Source organism: Peromyscus leucopus, chromosome 3, assembly GCF_004664715.2.
Source record: "Peromyscus leucopus breed LL Stock chromosome 3, UCI_PerLeu_2.1, whole genome shotgun sequence".
Classification (NCBI taxonomy): Eukaryota; Metazoa; Chordata; class Mammalia; order Rodentia; family Cricetidae; genus Peromyscus; species Peromyscus leucopus.
In genome coordinates, this window is record NC_051065.1 from 126,545,310 (window position 1) to 126,564,897 (window position 19,588).

General features: G+C 43.6%; 1 protein-coding gene across 1 annotated transcript in view; it reads right to left on the bottom strand.

Moving 5' to 3' along the window:
* Mrps35 (mitochondrial ribosomal protein S35) overlaps nucleotides 1-19,588 on the bottom strand; it is a 35,536-nt gene that overhangs the window by 2,114 nt on the left and 13,834 nt on the right. The window contains exons 5-7 of the mRNA XM_028891628.2: nucleotides 12,585-12,724; nucleotides 8,794-8,903; nucleotides 7,614-7,683 (exon numbers count right to left, since the gene is read on the bottom strand). Coding sequence (XP_028747461.1) covers nucleotides 7,614-7,683; nucleotides 8,794-8,903; nucleotides 12,585-12,724 — 320 coding nt within the window. The remainder of the gene's footprint in view (nucleotides 1-7,613; nucleotides 7,684-8,793; nucleotides 8,904-12,584; nucleotides 12,725-19,588) is intronic.

The following is a 19,588-nucleotide window of genomic DNA, read 5'->3' on the forward strand; positions in this document are numbered from 1 at the left end:
GTATGAGCCAGGGCTTACAAGCTAGATCAGAATTTGGGAAGCTACATGAAGAACTGGCTTTAGTTCTGGGCTGCTTATAGGAAGCTGCAAGCCAGGCCAGGCTTCTAAAAATCACAGTGAGATCTCCTATAATCTCACGGTGCTGAGGACACAGAGTCCCGAGAGGAGAGCACCCTTCCCAGGCTGCTGGATCATGAAGCTATAAGGGGCTCGCCATTACCAACCCAGACCTCAAACTTCTGAGGGAGCAGACAGCCACGCTCTCCACATGAGAAGGCACTTACCCAAGACTGGATGCTATGATGAAGAGAAGGGACAAACAGAGGTAAACTAAATCATGAAAACTGCATCCCAGCCAAGACCAATTCAATCAGAATGAATATAACAAGCCTGAGATGCTGCCTGCTCATGGAGATAAGGAAATCCTTTCTGAGAGACACTATCACCTGGGGCTGCTATGGGCTGTGGGAAACATAACTTGAGGGCGCAGTAGTAAAGGGCAAGCCTATGATCTTACCTGCTCAGAAATCTAGGAATTGTGAGTAAAAGGCCAAGGCCAGCTTGGGCTCACAGACAGATCTTATCTCAAAACAATGAAAGTGTTGGAGAGGTGGCTCAGTGGATAAGGACATACACAGCTCTTCTAGAGGACCTGAGTTTGGTTCTCAGTACCCACATACAGGAGCTCACAAGTGCCAGAAACGCAACTCCAGGGAACATGACACCATTCTCTGGTCTCTGAGGGCACTGCATTTATGTGCACATACCCATAGACACAGACAACCCATACACAATTAAAGATAAAATAAATCTTTTTTTAAATGAAAGAAAAAATAATATTTAGCATGCAATAAACGAAGATGCAAATATAAATAAAATGTCATTAATAACCATAGGACATGCACTGGATGGCCTCAAACTCACTGCTATCCACCTGGCTCAGTCCAGAGGATATGATGCCTCTGACCCTGTAGGTATGGCGGCACTCATATGCACATACCCACCCTCCCCCTGCCTACCCTGAATGCTTACACACACACTTACACACACACACACACACACACACACACACACACACACACACACACACACGCGCGCGCGCGCTCACACTCCTCTCTCCCTGACCGACCACACCTCTGAAGCAGCAACTTTCCATTCCATGTGATCCTGTTCACCTTCCCAGTTGGCTCCGTCATGCATTTACTCCTTCATTCAATAAATCTATGAACCATCTGCTGCGCCAGGCACTGCGCCCTCCTGAGCCTCGGCCCAGTAAGAGGCCTGATGTCGAGCAATTGCCCGCTGCAGAGCAGAATCCCAGCAGGGATACAGACTCATAAAGGTCCCAACACAAGCTCAGCAGTCAGGGGAGAGATCAGGGCCAGGCAGGGCCAAGCAGCATGGACACAGCCAGATGGCCACCAGGAGACTCACTGCACACCACGCACTGTTGTAGAGTCCAGCACTATTAACTCACTGACCTCTCACATAACCCTGTGAGTTACAACTATTATCATCTGTTTTACAGACCAGCAAACTCAAGCCCAGAGCAATTAAATAATTTGCCCAAAACCACAATGGGCCTCAGTGGTGGAACAGCGTGTTCTAAGAACACAGAGACCTGGTGAGAAGAATCTCAGGGCAAAAGGATAACTTGATTTGAACCTAATATCCTTCTCCTCTGTAAGCACAAATTTAATACAAAGAACATGTTATCTAGTTAATGCAACAGGCAGCACCCTCTGCAGCAGCAGAAGTAACTGCCTCCTACACACAGATCTGCCACCTCCTGCCACTGTATTTACAGCTCGCTGACAAGGACATGAGTCATAGTAATATTCCACTATTCACGATGACAAGGACGCTGTTGTCCTACAGGAGGGAAAACAGTTTACCCACTAAAGACGAGGCTGGCAGGATGGCTCAGTAGGTGATGGTACTTGCTGCCAAGCCATGCCTGGTGACCCAGTTCAATCGCTGGGACCTACGTGGAAAGAAAGAACTGACTTCCACGCGGCACTATGATATGTGTGCCTCTCCTCCCACACACACACAAAATGAACATTGTAATTTGTACAGCTACAAAACAGGGAATTTGAAATAAAAATTCTTAAAAGAAGTAAAAAAAATAAAAATAAAAAATCCTGCCAATTATTTTAGCTGTCAAGGCTAAATTTTAACTGTATATATCAAGGAGTTCAAATCAGTTTGGACCAGTTTTAAAAGCATTTCACTGAGTACTGTGTGCCAGATACTGTACTAGATACTGGGGAAACAGATGAGTAAAAAACTGTCATTGTCCACTGTAGCTGGACCGTTTGGTCAGAACCGCCAGCTCCTCAGTAATGACAAGGAGACTTATTAATTATAAAAGTTTGACCATAGCTTAGGTTTGTTATTAACTACCTCTTTTTTTGTTTTGTTTTGTTTTTTACTAACTACCTCTTAAACTTTAATCAACCCATTTCTGTTAATCTACATATTGCCATATGGCTTGAGGCTCTACCTATCTTCCAGCATGTCTTGCTCCCTCTGGGTCACTTGGTGACCCTGCTTTTCTTCTTCACAGCATCCTCTTGTCTGTCCTGCTGTACCTCCTGCCTAGCTAATGGCTGTTAGCTTTTTATTAAACCAATCCCAGTAACACATCTTCACATAGTGTAAAGATTATTTCACAACAGCCCCCAATGAGGCAGATGTGTGCACAGGTACTAAACATGAAAGAATGTCCACCGAGGAAGGAACGAAAGTATCGGGAACATCCAGGAGTGGTGCCATCCTCGTATTAAAGGTCTTACATACATCTGAAAGGCTGACCAATAATGCGGAAGGACACATGCAAAGTCACAACACGTGGGGACTGCAGTGGCTTCACCCCTGGCTAACTAGAGCACACAGCCTACATTCCCAAGTGGCCAGGAATGAAGAGGCACACTCTGTGAAAGACACACTGGAGTCAGACTCGACATGAAGCCTGGGAAGCCCAGGGTATCATGAAGGAGACAGGACAAAATGGAAGGCAATGGCAGGACCAGTCAAGAGGCTGCGGCAGTGACTCCGTGAAGGACAAGAAGATGCTCACTGGGGCAGCAGCAGAAGTCAGGAGGGAAGCAGCTCAACAGATATTTCCACCAGAACAGGAAAGATCTGGTAATGTACTAGATACAGGAAGAAAAGAATGGATAACTCTCAGATGTTTTATTTCAGCCCTTGGGAGGAAAGGGAAGCAAGGCTTAGCTCAGCAAGCAGTGGAGGAAAGGTCTTGCCTCTAGGCAACATTGCTATTTCCACCTGATGTCCAAATTCCTGTGTGACAAACATCTCCATCCTTCTGCTCACACTTGTCAGGTACAAAAACTGTCTTCAGAGAGGCTAACCTTCTAATTAGTTTCCTTATTAACAATTATGAGATAATTAAGTCAGGCTCTTCAACAGAAGTGCTGCAGAGCCTCTGGATCTGTGCTACAGACTGACCCTGAAGCTGCAGGACTCCACAGGTGCGGGGACACAAGCCTGGCTGGCAGTGGGCATGGACCCAGGTGACTCTTGATTCCTCAGCTATTGACTCTGAGAAGACAGGAACAGCACGGTCAGGTTTTATTTCAGCTCTGATTGTTGACTATTCTGGAAGTCAAAGCTGGACAAAGTAAAGCACACACTGCTGTGACAGAAGGAACTAGCAGCAGTTCAGGCTGTGCTCCTTTGCTGATAATCTCAGTGACCTCGGGCACCTCTGCTGTAGGTCAAAATTTCACAGCATAAAAAATAAGATTGTAAGGGGAGAGGCGGGGGTGGGGGGGAGAGTGGGAAGAGGGATGAGAGGGAGGTCTGGGGTTGGTATGTAAAATGAATAAAAAAATTTTTTTAAAGAAAAAAAAACTAGATTGTAATAAAACAGCCTTCCATCCTTGATTTTCAGGGTAAAAAGGGTGACCCGCACTAAATGCTCTGCACTAAAACAGAAAAGAAAAAAAAAAAGATTGCTTTGAAACACTTTCACAACTTCCTGGCTGACTCCTCTGTTGGCCCAAAGGGCTCACTGGAGACAGTGGGGGTTGATGGTGGGAGGGGTACGGGAGGGGGAGAGGGAGAAGGCTTGGGTATTAAGATCACACATCACCTTTTCTAATCAACAAGAGAGCTGACTGGGAAGATGCTGACGGTGAGCCCAACACCTAGGAGAGGAAATCACAGCCGAGCACCAGGTTCAGCATTAGACCTGGCTCTGCTCTTGGGAGGCTGGGAAAAGGAAGGCATCCCGGAGAACAGATGCTTCATCACCCAGCCAGTTAGCGCCTTTGCCACAGGATCCACTTCTTACTGGACTCTTTTTCCAAGGCAAGGGTTGTGCTGAGGCTAAACTAATCAACAGGTCTGTAGGGAGACTCCAGTCCTGACCCTATGTGAGAGAAGAGTCGGCAAGCAACTGCACCTGTCAGCAGACATCCTCTGGTTTGCATGCCTCTACTTCAACGAAGACTTCATTTTTATTGTAAGTATTTACTGTAAGGTCCCCTTTAAAGTGAACTCTCTCTCTCTCTTTCTCTCTTTCTCTCTTTCTCTCTTTCTCTCTTTCTCTCTTTCTCTCTTTCTCTCTTTCTCTCTTTCTTTCTTTCTTTCTTTCTTTCTTTCTTTCTTTCTTTCTTTCTTTCTTTTTTGGTTTTTCGAGACAGGGTTTCTCTGTGTAGCTTTGTGCCTTTCCTGGAACTCACTTGGTAGCCCAGACTGGCCTCGAACTCACAGAAATCCACCTGGCTCTGCCTCCCAAGTGCTGGGATTAAAGGTGTGTGCCACCAACGCCCGGCGTGAACTCTCTTAATGAATATAAAATGATCTAACTTTGGGTTGAGGTTGTAGTTCAGCTATCAGAAGGGTCTGGGCTTGCTCCCAACACCTCACACAAACATCAACTTAGAGATGCCATGATTTTTAAAGTCAGGCTTTTTTTTCCCTTTGCAATAAGACCATCATGATGGCTAGGGAAAGAGCCTAGCAGGAGAATGTGGTGGTATTGTGTTCCCAAAAATATTGTGCATGCTAATAAACTTATCTGGGGTCAGAGGACAGGACAGCCACATTAAACATAGAGGATAGCCAGTGGTAGCACGCGTCTTTAATCCTAGCATTCCAGAGGCAGAAATCCCTCTGGATCTCTGTGAGTTCAAGGCCACAATGGAAACAGCCAGGCATGGTGACTCAAGCCTTTAATCCCAGGGAGTGGTGGTAGAAAGCAGAAAGGTATATAAGGCATGAGGACCAGAAACTAGAAGCATTTGGCTGGTTAAGCTTTTAGGCTTTTGAGCAGCACAGTTCAGCTGAGATTCATTCTGGATGAGGACTGAAAAGCTTCCAGTCTGAGGAAACAGGATCAGCTGAGGAACTGGTAAGGTGAGGTGGCTGTGGCTTGTTCTGCTTCTCTGACATTCCAGCATTCACCCCAATAACTGGCCTCAGGTTTGATCTTATTAATAAGAACTTTGAAGATTCATGCTACAGGAGAACACGTGCCTAGTGTTCAGGAAGCCCCACACTCAATGCCCAGTATTAAGACACACAACTGTAGTAAGGTGAACGCCAATCTAGACCCACGTTTGATTGTTAAAAAGGAGCCTTTGTAGCAGTTCAGCATCAGAGCCCCCAAGGTCCTGTGGTGCCAGCCCCCGCCTCCAAGCCTCCCCTGGCCCTGTGCTGGCACTTGCCTGCCTCTGTGCAAGCCCTCCAGTCCTCCTTCCCCTGTGGGGAGCTAACAGACATCACACTGCACAGGGGACAGCAGGTTCTGCAGCCAGGCAGACTGAGCAGATCTAGATCGCACGCTCTAGCCTGGCTTCAGTAGACACAACTCTGTCAAGTTAAGGATAGGCTGTTCAGAGGAATTCGCAATAATGGTACTTGAAACTCTAAGAAAAAAAGTTTCACTTTAGTATTTTTAACTAATTACTGCAGTTCCTGAGAGTTCATAATTTGCTAGATATTACAAAAAAATTCTGTTTAGAAGGAAACCTAGTATCAGAGCCTAGATAGCTTACACATGGCTTTTGATGCTTAGAATGATGACCCATGTAGAAGTCACAGAACCAAGGCTAGCATCCAAGTCTGCATGGTTCCACATGCCGAAGGCTGATTCACAGCTCATCAAACTGAAACACTAACATATCTGAGGATGATGGTCTAGCAAACATGCTTCTCTCATCACTGCCAGCACTCAAGAATGTGAAGCACTGGCCTCGGGTCCTAAAGCCATGCTTTGTGACGTCTATACTGACGGAAGATGATTGACACTGCTATAGTTAACTTGCTTTGACTGCTACGCAGCAAACACTCTTACACTAAAGTCTAGATGAACACTTTTCCAGAAGTGGCCTCCATAGAAACTCTAAAAAGCCAAAGGACATTCATGTCTGCACACTAAGTGTTCAGCCCACTGAGAATAAAGCAGTGGACTGGGCAGGGACTCTGGACACTGGATCAAACACCAGGTGGCAACATCAGTTTCAAGTATGAATTCCAAGCTGGTGAAGGCTGGTGAAGGAGAAATAATTCAATTCAGTAAAACCCCGTCCTAGAGCCCTGCAGAGCTCTGTGGCTCATCGGTGCCTGTGTCTTCACTGATGCAGTCTGTTCAGGAAGGATCGAGTGCCAATTTTCATATAGGAATTCTCTAATTACAGCCGTTTAAGACAGTTATGTGTGGTACTTACTCTGGCATCAAAGTAATTAGTATGAAAGATGAAAGGCATGAGTCCAGAGTACAGCCTTGCTGGATTCTGTGTCACAGAACCACAGAAAGAATCTGGGAAGTCAACTGTCACTGAATTTATTTATACCTGTCATTTCCTCTGGCAAATTCACTTTACAGGCAGCTGGCAACGTAAGAGACTCCAAACTGGCTGGTTTTTATTGTTTGTTATTAACTCTTTTGACAGCAGCTATGGACCTGTAGCTAATTCAAACATGTTCTTGGTTCAAAGGGAACTTAATTATCTCAAGCCAACGGCAGTTCTCAATCAATCGACAGGAAAGAGATTAACTGCTACCATGATGACATTCTTCTCAAAGCCAGGATATAAAATGCAGATGAATCACGGGAGAGAATCCTGCAGAAGAGAGCCGGAGGCTGTTTTGTTACTAATCTTGAAATAAAGCTTTGTTTTCCTTCCACTTGCCACTCACTGTGTTAAACCTGATCATTGTTAGGAACAATGAAAACTTAAGGAGCAGTCTGAAAACAGCTGCATGTGTTCACCGGTCATCCCTGAGGGCTGCCACTAACACACAGGGAGATGCTTCTCTCCTGGGTCCCCACTAAGGGTCAACACAGGAAACCATGCCCCACTGAGAAGTCACCATATCTCTGGATGAATCCAATAGAAAGCTCATTCAGTGAACTGTGGCTTTCCCCCATTACTTCCACTCTGCTGTATCTAAGAGCAGGGCATGGCAGCACAGGTCTGTAATGCCAGCACTAAGGAGCCTACGGCAGGAACACTGTCCTGAGACTGGCCAAATGAATCACCTCACGGTCTTCACATACATTTTATACACACTTGCAGTACATCACATATGTTCTTGCCCCTCTACACACACACACACACACACACACACACACTTACCCAAGACTCGTGGTACAGGACGGTGAGGAGATACAGTGCATAGTCATAGTTCTGCCTCTTCAAAGGGCATCTTTAAGAAGAGAACAGGTCAAAGTTTCAGCATACAGATAATTCATAAGACATTCTAAGACAACAGATAGCATTCTTTGAATTTTATCTGCCTTAGGAAAATTCTGTGCTTAGAATATTCAGGATAGCTAGACTTGGTGGCACACGTGGGAGGCGGATCTCTGCGAGTTTGAGGCCATCCTGGTCTACACAGTGAGTTCTAGGCCAGTCAGGACAATGTAGTGAGACCCTGTCTTGAAAAGAGAAAGAATGAGAATATTCAGGATATTAAATGCTGTTGTTATTTCTATCTTTACTTTCATCATTAATGGGGTTATTTGAGCTTAGTAGCTTTAAGCAACTTTGAATACGATATGCCCAAGAAGTTCTCTTGACCATTTCAGTGCTTCGAGCCATGTGGACAGCACAAGCCTATCTAACGAGTCCATTTAAAAAGCAGGACAGACAGACAAGGCTGGAGAGACAGCTGAGTCGGTAAGAGCACTGGCTGCTGGTGCAGAGGACCTGGGTTCAGGTCCCAGTACTTACATGGCAGCTCACAAAGCCATCTGTAATTTCAGTTCTAGGGGATCTGATACCCTCTTCTGGCCTCCAAGGCCACTGTATGTGCATGGTATACACGCAGGCAAAACATTCATATACATAAAATAGAAATAAATCTTTTTTTTTTTTTTTGCAAGAGCAGATGCTGATTCTTTCAAAAAATGAGGGGTACTATGTGTCTATTGCTGCTCTTTTAAAATCGAACTAAGACCCCAAAATTAAGTGAAACTTCCTATGAGAATGACATGTGATACTTTTAAAACAGTAAGACAGAAAAAGTAACAAATGCCTCTAATCACTTTAAAGTATAAAATAAAAGCATCACATGGCTTATTATAAAGTCTTTTAACTCTACATAGTTGCCAGCATAAATCATATAACTAGATAAATGATAGGTACTATCATCAACAGAAAAGCAGCATTATCAGATGGTGCACATGCACACACAGTTGCACACACAGAGGCACAGACACACACAGAGGCACACACAACAAAGGCATAGACACACAGACACACAGAGAGATAGACACACACAATGAAGAACACTAGTCCACAAAGTTCCACCCACCTGTCTGTGGTGATAGTGAGCACATCAGTTGTCTTGCAATACCTCTCTCCTACAAGTTTAATAAGTTTCTTCTTTGCATGGTTGTCTAAATTCAAACTGGAAAGTTTAACCTTAAAAAATACAAGAAAAAAATATGTAAAAAAAATCATATAATTTGTTTAATGAAGAAAAGCAGAGCTGCTATTTAAATCAACATTTAACTCAAAAAACAAAACTTCCCCAACTTCTCTGTATGCAGTTAGCAGTCAGCAAAGTGCACAGCCCAACCTTACTCTTGGAAAGTGGAAAAGCAAAGTGAAAACACAGTTCAGAGCTCTTGCGAAGTGCCGGCACTTGCACCTTCCCTGCGGGATCCACACGAAGCTTATGAGAAGCACTAACAGAAAAACCCAATCACTGTTAGTAACTGGACACCAGAAGTAAGAGGTTGCAGAAACAGCAGCACAGACCCAAGCACTCCCGACCACTCCACCTTGAGACCAGGTTACTGCACCCCTGCACCTGGTTCAGGACGAAATGGCACCCCAACCTATAGGCTCTAGGAGGCTGGAACATCATACCAGGGAAGAATCAACATTCTTCAGAAGCTAATACTGCCACCACCACCCCCTCGCCACCCCCCACCCCCCCCCCCCAGTTGTTAGGAACTTGTCTACCAGGCTGGCAAAGTGCTTAGTGGCATAAATCCCTGACCGCCAAGCATGGGGACCTGAGCTCAATCATCAGACCCCACAGGATAGAAAGAGAAAACAGACTCCCACAAGTTACCCTCTGACCACCACACAAGGGGACACGGACACACACACAGAGGAATGAATACAATTTTTTAAAAAGATGTGGAGGCCTCCTAGAAAAGTTTTTCTCCCTCATCCCCTCACCCCCTTTTGCCCACACTGGGGATTAAGCCACAGTCTGGCACACATGGCAGGCACTCTGCCACTTAGCTGCATTCCTAGCTCAGAATCTTCTTTCAAGGTGATTCTGTTGTCCAGCACACGTGCAAGATTTTGAGTACAATCCCCACCGATGCAAAGAGAGAAATGCTATTTCTGTTTCTACTGGATATATTTAGGACATACTGAGTTGAATCAGGGTCTTTCTGTTTGTTGAGATAGAGCCCAGGTTAAAAAGCCAAGAGAGCGGCTCAGGCTTAGCTTGTCCCACAGTTTGCTCTCTAAAGAACTAATCCAGGTCTCCCAAGAACTCTCTTAATCCTTTCCCAGGGGGTACTCCAGGACTTAGGAACTCCCACAGGCCCTAAGTCCCATCACTGTCACACTGAGCACCAAGCTCCCAATACACAAGTCTTCAGGGGCAGGTGGCAACCATAACCACATCATAGCAAGCATAGTTAATTCTCTGGAAAGCATCAGGAGTAAGAAAGAACTGAAACCTCACTAAGAAGAAAAAATGTTAAACGGGATTCTGAGATTCTACCAGTCTTCATCTCTTACTTTAACAACCCTGCACCTCTCTCCAGACACCAGAGCACAGCAGCTTATTCACCCACCCATTTCCCCAGAAAATTACAAACCTCGGAGGGTGGGAACAATGTCTATTTTGTTCTTGGCAATGGTGCAGGTAAGTATTTGGTAAATTAATACATAAAGTTTAAAAAGAAAGGAACTGAGTCATGATACATGCCCACCACCCCAGTAGTTAAGAGGATCCCAAATTCAAGACAGGTGGAGTTACAGTGAGACCCTGTCTCAGGGAACAATTCACTACCATTTCCCTCTGCAGGTGAGGAGAACCATCTCTGTCTTCTGGAAAGAGTATGCATCAACAAGCAGGCTATTAGCTTGATAAATAAGCAACTCATTCTGTGATAACTGATTGATAACAATATGGAGAAATATTTATATGAAAATAGCAAAATGCACTACTTTATAACAATGCAAATGTATGTACAGACATCTATGTGCAGTGACAACATACAGTAAAATGAGTATCTTTTATATTAGGGTATATTGGGTATACCCTAATGAGAATACAGTGATTTTTCTTTTTAAACACCTATGAAATCATAATTTTAAACAGTAACATTTTAAATTCCAATTTTTATGCCAATGTTCAAAAAAAGTGGCAGCAATGTTGATTATTGTTGCAATCACTGTTTTAAAACTCATATTCACATTAATATCTTACATAAAAGGATTTTAGCCAGACATTCTGAAGCTCTTCACAAGTGGCTATGTGGCACACTCACGCCACCTGCTAGCCTGGAAGGGCACTGCAAATCCTCATCTTTGAGCTGGACCAACACTCTGACTTCCGGGTCAACAAGCTCTGTTTCCACAGTCTTGTGCTGTGAACATTACCCCAAACGATGCTGCACTTCCGGTCACAGGAGGCTGTAGTGCACTGCACTATCCTCAAACGCCTGTCTCTTATCACAAGAACTACACAACACTGAGGAATGTCTCCCGTATCTGCAAACACAATGTGTCAGAACTGTGGCCCACACATTAGAACTGAGCAGGCTTCTGGGTCTGCCACCTGCTCTCTAACTTCAAGTCACTTTATCTCAGAACAACTTAACTCAGGGGACTTCTGCAGGAATATGAGACTAACAGAGGGAAGCACTTTAAAAGCCAAGTCTTACACAAACATAAAGTCCCTGATTCTAAATGTTTATGACTATGGAGAAAAACAACACGTATTCCGTTCTGCAGACTGACGCTGTGGAGGCTGAAGCAGCGGCACCAGTGTAAGGCCTTGCGTTCAGACCCATGAGCAGACTGCCTCTAACTCCAGCTCAGGCAGAGATGGGGAGCTCCTGAGCGGGCTGCCTAGCTAGACTAACTAGGTTGGCAAGCTCTGGGTTCAAATGAGAGGTCCTGCCTTAATTAATGAATAAGGTGGAGGGTAACCCAAGATGATTCTTGACTCGAGCATAGGACCTCCAAATATACTTACATAGACATGCACTCACACATACATGAGCCCACAAACACACAAACAAGCATACATACATGCACACATACACAGAAACAAGCATATACGCACGCACGCACACAAACATACACAGAAAGCATACACACACGCACACAAACATGCACAAACACACATGTACATACACACACACACATAAAACACATGCACACACCGGAGTCACAGAAAAACAGGCATACATATATGTTCACATGCCACACACAAACATTGGTTTGGATGTGAAGTGTCCCACAGGCTCGCATGTCTGAACACTTTGTTCCCAGGTGGTGTGCTGTCTGGAGACATCTCGGGACCTTTGGGAAATAGGGTCTGGCTAGAGGAATCGGGGAGCTGGGAGGACAGCCGCCATGTTACAGCCTGGCTCCACTTCGGGCCAAGCTCTCTGCTTGCAGATCCAGAGAGACGAGCAAGCGGCCCCACGCTCCTGCTGTCTTGAACAGGGGCTCCGCTGCCATCTTTCCCCACCTTGAAACAGCTAGCAGGACAGATCTGCCCTGACTGCTTCTGTTAGGTCCTTTGTCTCTAATAGGAACCACGAACAACTGCATTGTAGGATTTGTTCTCCTTCTCCTTCACCACACTCTTCAGTGTAACCCAGAATTCATGTAAAGGTGGGAGGAGAGAACCAACTCCACAACACACAACTAACGATTGCTTAGTAACAGTTACGATGTTTATTCCTATGAAACGCAATCATCAGATTACAAAGCACACACAATACCACCCCATTAAACACAATAGGCTGCACGAGCAGTAAAAATGCATTTGTTTTATAATCAGATACAAAATGCACTTAAAATACACCTAACGACAGTCAGTGTTCAAAATGCTCTTACCCTTAATGTTACCACTCGTGCTTTGGGGTTTCGAATAGACGGTCCTGACGACACATAATCCGCTGTGTCAATCTCAATTGGAAAATGCTTTTCACACTTCTCGTCACTGTCTAGTGCAGCTGGCCACTCAGTGCAGAAATCTGAGATGATAAAAAGTTATCTCATTTGTAGCTCTGTAAGCGATGCCCACTGTAACATGGGCCAGCAGACCGGACAGTCACTGGAGGAGTCTGGAGTCGCAGAAGGGCAAGCACGGCTCTCCTCTGCACTGGACATGCGTGTTGCTCTTCCTCACCCCTTTCTTCTGTGGTCCCCCCTAACCTGAGAATGTTAGCTTTGGGGGGAGCAGGGATGCTGGGGTACGGCTGGGGAGCTTACCATGCCCAGGCCCAGTCCCAGTCCCCAGCACTGAAGCTGAGCACACTATCTTGATGGACGTGCCAGGCTCTGCGAGCAGCTGCTGTTTAACTCTTCTTTCCCAACAACAGGCAGACAGTTCAGTGCCCAGAGTTCACTGCTAATTCATTCCCAAACCAACATGACCAGACAAGATCAACTGACAGGAACTGAGACCCCGGAGGAGCCAAGTCCTGCCAACATTCTTCCCGAAACCGACTTACATCATTCTAAGAGGGTCCCCACACCAACTCCTGCTCATCCATGTGACCCCGATGAGCCAGTGTGGTAAAATGGAAAACACAAACAGCTTGTCCTCATCTTCAAGTAAGATAGCCCAGACAGAAGGTCGGTCTGGCCCAAGCACTCATGGACAGGGCTCTCTCATTCCCCGAGCAGGGATGGGGAGGGGCTGCCAGCCCCCAGTTATTAGTGTCTGGTTTCACATTGCCCCACTCCTGCCAAGTCTCTAAGGACATGGCTTTTAGCTGAGGATGAGGATTTCTCATACTGGGGGCGCTTCTCAGTCCCTGAAGAGCCCCACTCTATGAAAAGCAATCGGTTCCTCAGTTACAGACAGACCTCACCTCAGATGTCTGTCTTCCTCTTGCAAAGCACACTGTGAGAGAAGCTGGTCATCATTGTGGACAGATAACGTGGGGGACACTGAGAGGCCCTTCTCCTGTGACATTTCCCCAATTTCCCAACAGTCATACTTTGTTTATCTTCCTTTAGGCTTGGTCAGAGTCAATAAGATATCACTCTGAGTTACAAAGATTCTCTGCCATCAGTGGCTTGTGCTGAGCAGCAGGAGGTCATAAACTCAAGGCCACCCTGGCTGCACAGGGAGTGCCAGCCAGACTGAGCTACCCTGAGAGACCCTGTCTCAAACAGAACCCTCACAAGATGACAATCCCTACAGCCTGTGTTGAGGGAAGAGAGACTTCTCTGACATGGATAATACTTTGATGTGAAGAAGGGAAAAGCAGGGCAGGTTGACTATCATTTCCACTGTGGACTCAGACAGCATTCTACGCCATGACGCAGGCCGCCAAGCACTTGTAAGAGACCAGTCTGCTTAAGTACACAGACTGTTGGTTTTGCACAGAATATTTTTTTCTTTTAAACTGCAAATAAGTCATTTCAATCACCAGATGATAATTATAGTTTTTACTTTAAATTACCTAAATAATGTGTCCAAAAAAAAAAAAAAAAAAACCGCAGCCAAGGAGAAAGCACATAATAGACCCATTAGCGCCTCATCTGATAGGCACAGCAGCCGGTTGACTTTCAAAAGTCTTGGCTTTTACTTGACTTCTCCACTTGGTAAATTACTGAACTCCTGCATTTCACATTTTCCATTTGCAAGTTAGATATAAAATCTCAAGTGACCTACTTTAAAAGAAAACTGAGAAGAAATGTTGAAAAACCTTGAGTCTTTTGGAAGATGCAATCTCAAGCCAGAGATGGCAGAAGTGTAATTAAGGAAATATGAAAGTGCTCATTTACGCCCTGTAGGAAACAGTGCTGCTATCCTGAACGTGCTATATAGAAGCCTTGATTTCAGTTTAGGAATTAGAGAACTCCTTTATCAAAACAATCAGTTGCTAGAATACAAGCAACACATTTAAAAATGTTTAGAAAATAAAAATGGGGTCAGCAAGACGGCTCAGTTAGCAGAGACGCTTGCTGCCAAGACTACGTGAGCTTGATCCCAGGGACCCCACGGTGTGAGCTTGATCCCAGGGACCCCACGATGGGGAGAGAACTGAGTCCCATAAGCTGCCCCGACCTCCATATGCACACCACGGCAAGCACATGCTCTAACACAAGCAACAATGCACACACAGAATAAATAAAATCTAATAAAGATGAAAAATGTAATTTAACATGGTGTATAGGAATGCATTTGTGGACTGGCTTTTACAAGATAAAAACGTGGAATTCAATCTGTGTCAAGTGGGACATCAATTTGGAAGTTGTCAGTTTTAGAAATGCCCTAGCTTTTGTTCTTTCCCTAAAAAGCCAGAACAAGTTTTCTGCGCACCAAAGAGTGCCTGATAGCATCCTGGTGTTCACTGATGGTCCTATCTAAAGGTACTAATTCTTCAACTACAGAATCCCAACAGCTGCGGAGCAGCGCGCGCTCGCACACCTGCGTGAAGATGTTTGCCTTCACGGCACTGCTGCTGTGGGGAGTGGCATCCCTCTGCACGCTCATCTGTGTGAGCTGCTGGCACTGCTTTGGGACGCTGTCGAATCACCTCTAGGAGGTAGGGCCTATCTGGAGGAAACTGGTGTGGGGTTTTCGCTCTGCTTCCTGCTCTGTCAGACAGTAAGACACTTTACACTCCAGCTGTGTCAGCCAGGAGCCCATAGCCACACCCTCTCTGCCGTGACAGATTAGAACCCCTCACATTGTGAACCCAAACAAATCTTCCTGTAAGATGCTTCAGTAGGGTACTCTGTCATAGTGACAGGAAAATACTAATATTCCATGAGGGAAGGAGAGAGCCACCATGCAGGTGGACGACATATACGCTAATGCCTAAGGAGCAACAGCTGCTGCTCCAAGTCAGCAGATCTAGAACTGGTACAAATAAATGCAGTCCTTTGGAAGTAATTACAAGAACTAAGGAATGACTAAAAGATTTTTCTGGGATGAGAGGCAGGAATGGAATAGCAGGAGGCTTCCACTATTTGATGAACCACATACATGTATCACGTTTCAGCTGTCAATGTTTTAAACAATTAACCAGGTCAGATCTGTAATCGTGCACTCTGCAGGCAACGGCAGGAAGACACTGCAAGGTGGGCGCCAGTTCTATAGGGCAAGTTTCAGATTAACCTGGGTTACACAGCAAGATCCTCTCTCAAATAAGTGAGTGAATGAATGAATGAATGAATGAATGAATGAATGTTTAAAAACTAAGCTAAGCAACACAGCTGCTGACATGGCAATTTAAGATTTGTCTCACATGGTCAGAGAATGCTGCAGGTACTTAGTAAAGCCAGGTCCAGACACAGAAAACTTCTAAAGGTACAGTATGTTTGAAAATGTGCTTAGATACTTAAAAAAAGGGGGGGGGAGGGCAGACAGTCATAGAAACAAATGAATAGTATAAGTCTTTAAAGAAAGAATAAAGTAATATAAAAAGAATAAGTCATGTAAAGATGGGAAATACACAGGGTGTCTGGATCCTGTATGGTGCTTCGTTGACTTTAAATTTTTTCAATGATAATGTACAAAAATCATTAGCTGCTGAGAGATAGTGGATTATGGAAACCGATCAATTAAACCCACCTCTATATTTTAAGACTATCTTAACTTCAAAATGGAAGTCAAAAATATATTGTGTTGAGGTAGGGGTTATGCCTTTGTTTCCACAGGGAACAAAAAGTTACGGTTCTCTTCAAGATTAATAAATATCAGATTTGATTGGAGGAGACTTTGTGAAAATCTTGGCTACAAACATGAAAAAAGAAACCAAAAAAAAAAACTACAGGACAGGCGATGTATATGCTGATCCCTCTACTATGGGAACAGCTCTGAGATTGGATGAGACATGATAAATCTTGTTGGCTACAGGGTCCTCATGACTTATTATTACATGCCATTCTTTCATATGGCATGGATAGAGGTTTGGTTATACAGTCCAAACAAACTTATAAAGTTAATAGATGACTTTTACCTACTCAAACATAAAACAAAAAATCAACTTTAGTTGACTTGTGCACACCACATTCCATACTTATGTTAATGCAGATATGTTACCTTTAAAAGTTTGTGTGCTTTCAGGAAAAAAAGGATCAAACACCAAGGAAGACAAGTAGCCCAGCCTCTCAGAATGCCTGCCTCAGTTGCAGTTTCCACAAAAATCTGTATTGAGAACAACCTCAAAGCTGCTAGCTGAGATGGTCCAGCCTCACAGACTATTCCAGCCAAGATAAGCTCTACAATTTCCCATCACACAGAAACTAAACAAAAAATAATACAACTAGCTCTCCCAGGCCTTGACCGTTATCTCATTTTTTTCAGGGTCCCCTAAAGATGCTATAGCCCTCAGACAACAGAAAGCAGTCTCGAAAACATGATGCCCACATTCCCAAGAGGTGGAATATGTGATTTTTGATTGTTCATGGATTATGGATGTTTATCATCATTTAGGGGGCTGGTTGAAAGTTGGTCATGGTCAGGGAAAAAGCTGAGCAAAGGAGATTCAGGGATTTCTTTCAGAAGGGGAAAAGCTGAGCAAAGGAGATTCAGGGATTTCTTTCTGAAGGGAAAAGGGGGATACAGTATAGAAATGACAGGATAAAAGGAAGGATTGTTGAGTCTACTTTTGAACTAAAAAAACAACTACTAGTCTCCACTATTTTACATTGGTGTGAATTTTTATATACTGATACAAATTCAAGGTTATTTTTGTTATAATATATATATATATATATATGTTTCTACTCTTGTTTAAGGTATTGTATCTATGCAGCTCATTTAACAATGTAATGTAAACTTCCAGTCCTTGAAAGCTATTATTATTAACTATTTAGGATAATTAAGAAATGCAGGTTAGTAGTTAGTCATTTATAATAATCAAACTTATAGTCATGTTAGGTATGTTTTCAAGGTCAAAGAGATATATTCTATATAGACAGATGTTTTTCAAACACTTCAAAGACCTACAGAATATGGCATTTAAAATGTCTTAATAACATAAGGCTTTTCATTACAATGAGACACATCTTCGCTGGCAGCACCAATCTACTTCAAAAAAGGATGATGGACATCAAAGAACCTCCACATGGAGTTTGCTTTCTATGATGCAAAGCTAGCCATTTGGGAAAGAAACTACCCTGGCCTCAACTGCTGACAGTATGCTGTCCAAACTGGACAAGCAGGACACAAAAGAAGGTAATTGTCAAACTTTGCCAAGATAGGTAGGACAGTTCTTCAAAATTTCTGATTAACAAAAAAGTCTGTCAGATATTCTAGTCCCCAACGTTGCAGAGGAATCTTAGGTGACTGTCCAGGCAGGCAGGTAGGTGTCTCTTGTTGTTTCTATAGTTTTGGAAGTTGCTTGCTCTGCACATCCTGTATACTCAGGTAATATTATATCCTTCTCAGGTCTTTGATGAGGTTAAAGAGTAGATAGTTATAGTTGCAGTTTTCCTTGTTACCAAATTCAGAAAGGAAACTCACAAAAGAGAATGTAAAGTATATAAGTCTGAAAGACATAAAAGCTTAAGTTGTTTATCTAAGAAAGTGTTTTGAGGTCTAAAAAGATAAGTTTTGGACTGGTAATATAAGTTAGAATAGAAAGTAAATTAGGTGCAAAACTTTGACTTACCAAGATAGGATGGATAATGGAGTATTTTCTCTAAATTTGCCAAATGCAAATGGACTGGACATTGTGAATGTAATTCTTACCTAATGATTGTTCTGTGTTAAGAACTAAAATTTTCCCTTTTTATTTAGACAAAAAGGGGGAAATGTGGGATATTTGTACACTGTATGAAGATGTATTGGTGTGATTGCTTTAATTGGTGTGAACAGCCAATGGCTAGGCAGGAGAGATAGAAAGGACTTCTGATTGCTGGGAAGAAGAAAGGTAGAGTCACCAGCCAGGCTTGGAGGGCAGGATGGGCAGCACAAAGTAAAGGTAACCGAATCACGTAAAAGAATGTAGATTAAAAGATAAGGGCTAATTTAAGTGATAAGAAGTAGTCAGGAACAAGTCTAAGCTAAAGCCAAGCTTTCATAATTAATAAGTCTCCGTGTTGTTATTTGCGAGTTGGCAGCCCAAAGAAAAATCCGTCTACAACCTGCTTCTGCCACTGAATGTATTAAATATTCACAATGGTGTTTATTTTTAAATGTAAAATGAAATTAGGGTAAAACAGTCTACCATCTGGTGATTAAAAAAAAAATTAAGGCTTCACTTTGTTTTTTGTTTTTGTTTTGTCTTGTTTGCTAGTTTGGTTTTTTTGAGATTCTGTTAAACTATCCAGGATAGCTTCAAACTGACCATCCTCCGGACTCAGTCTACTCAGTCTACTTGGTTTCAACCTCTATTTATTTTTGACGAGTTTACAGTGCTCAGCAAAAAGTCATTGATAAAAGGGCTGAGAAGTGGCTCTGCAGTGAAGCACACTGGCTGCTCTTCCAGAAGAAGAACCTAGGTTTAACTCCCAGTACCTGATGGTGGCTGACAACCATGCATAACTCCAGTTCCAGGGATTCTGACACCCTTTTCTGGCCTCCTTGGGCACTAGGCATGCACATGGTACACAAATATGCATGCAGGCAAAACACCCAAATATAAGACAGTGACAATAATAACAAACATAAACTGCTTACACACTTAACAACTCAAACTACTTACAAATCTTTGTTTAATGGAGAAAGAGGCAGGAGGGTAGTGCCTTCCTGGAGCACTACCACATAACATAAAATTTCAGGCCACCCTGGGCTACCTAGCAAAGAACAACAAGACCCTCTCAAAAAAATAAAAAGTAAAGGAAAGAGACAGTGACTCAGAACATAGAGTTGTATCTCATTAGACTTAAGATTCTTTGTTTTATGTTAAAATCAGTCCCAAGTTCCCAGA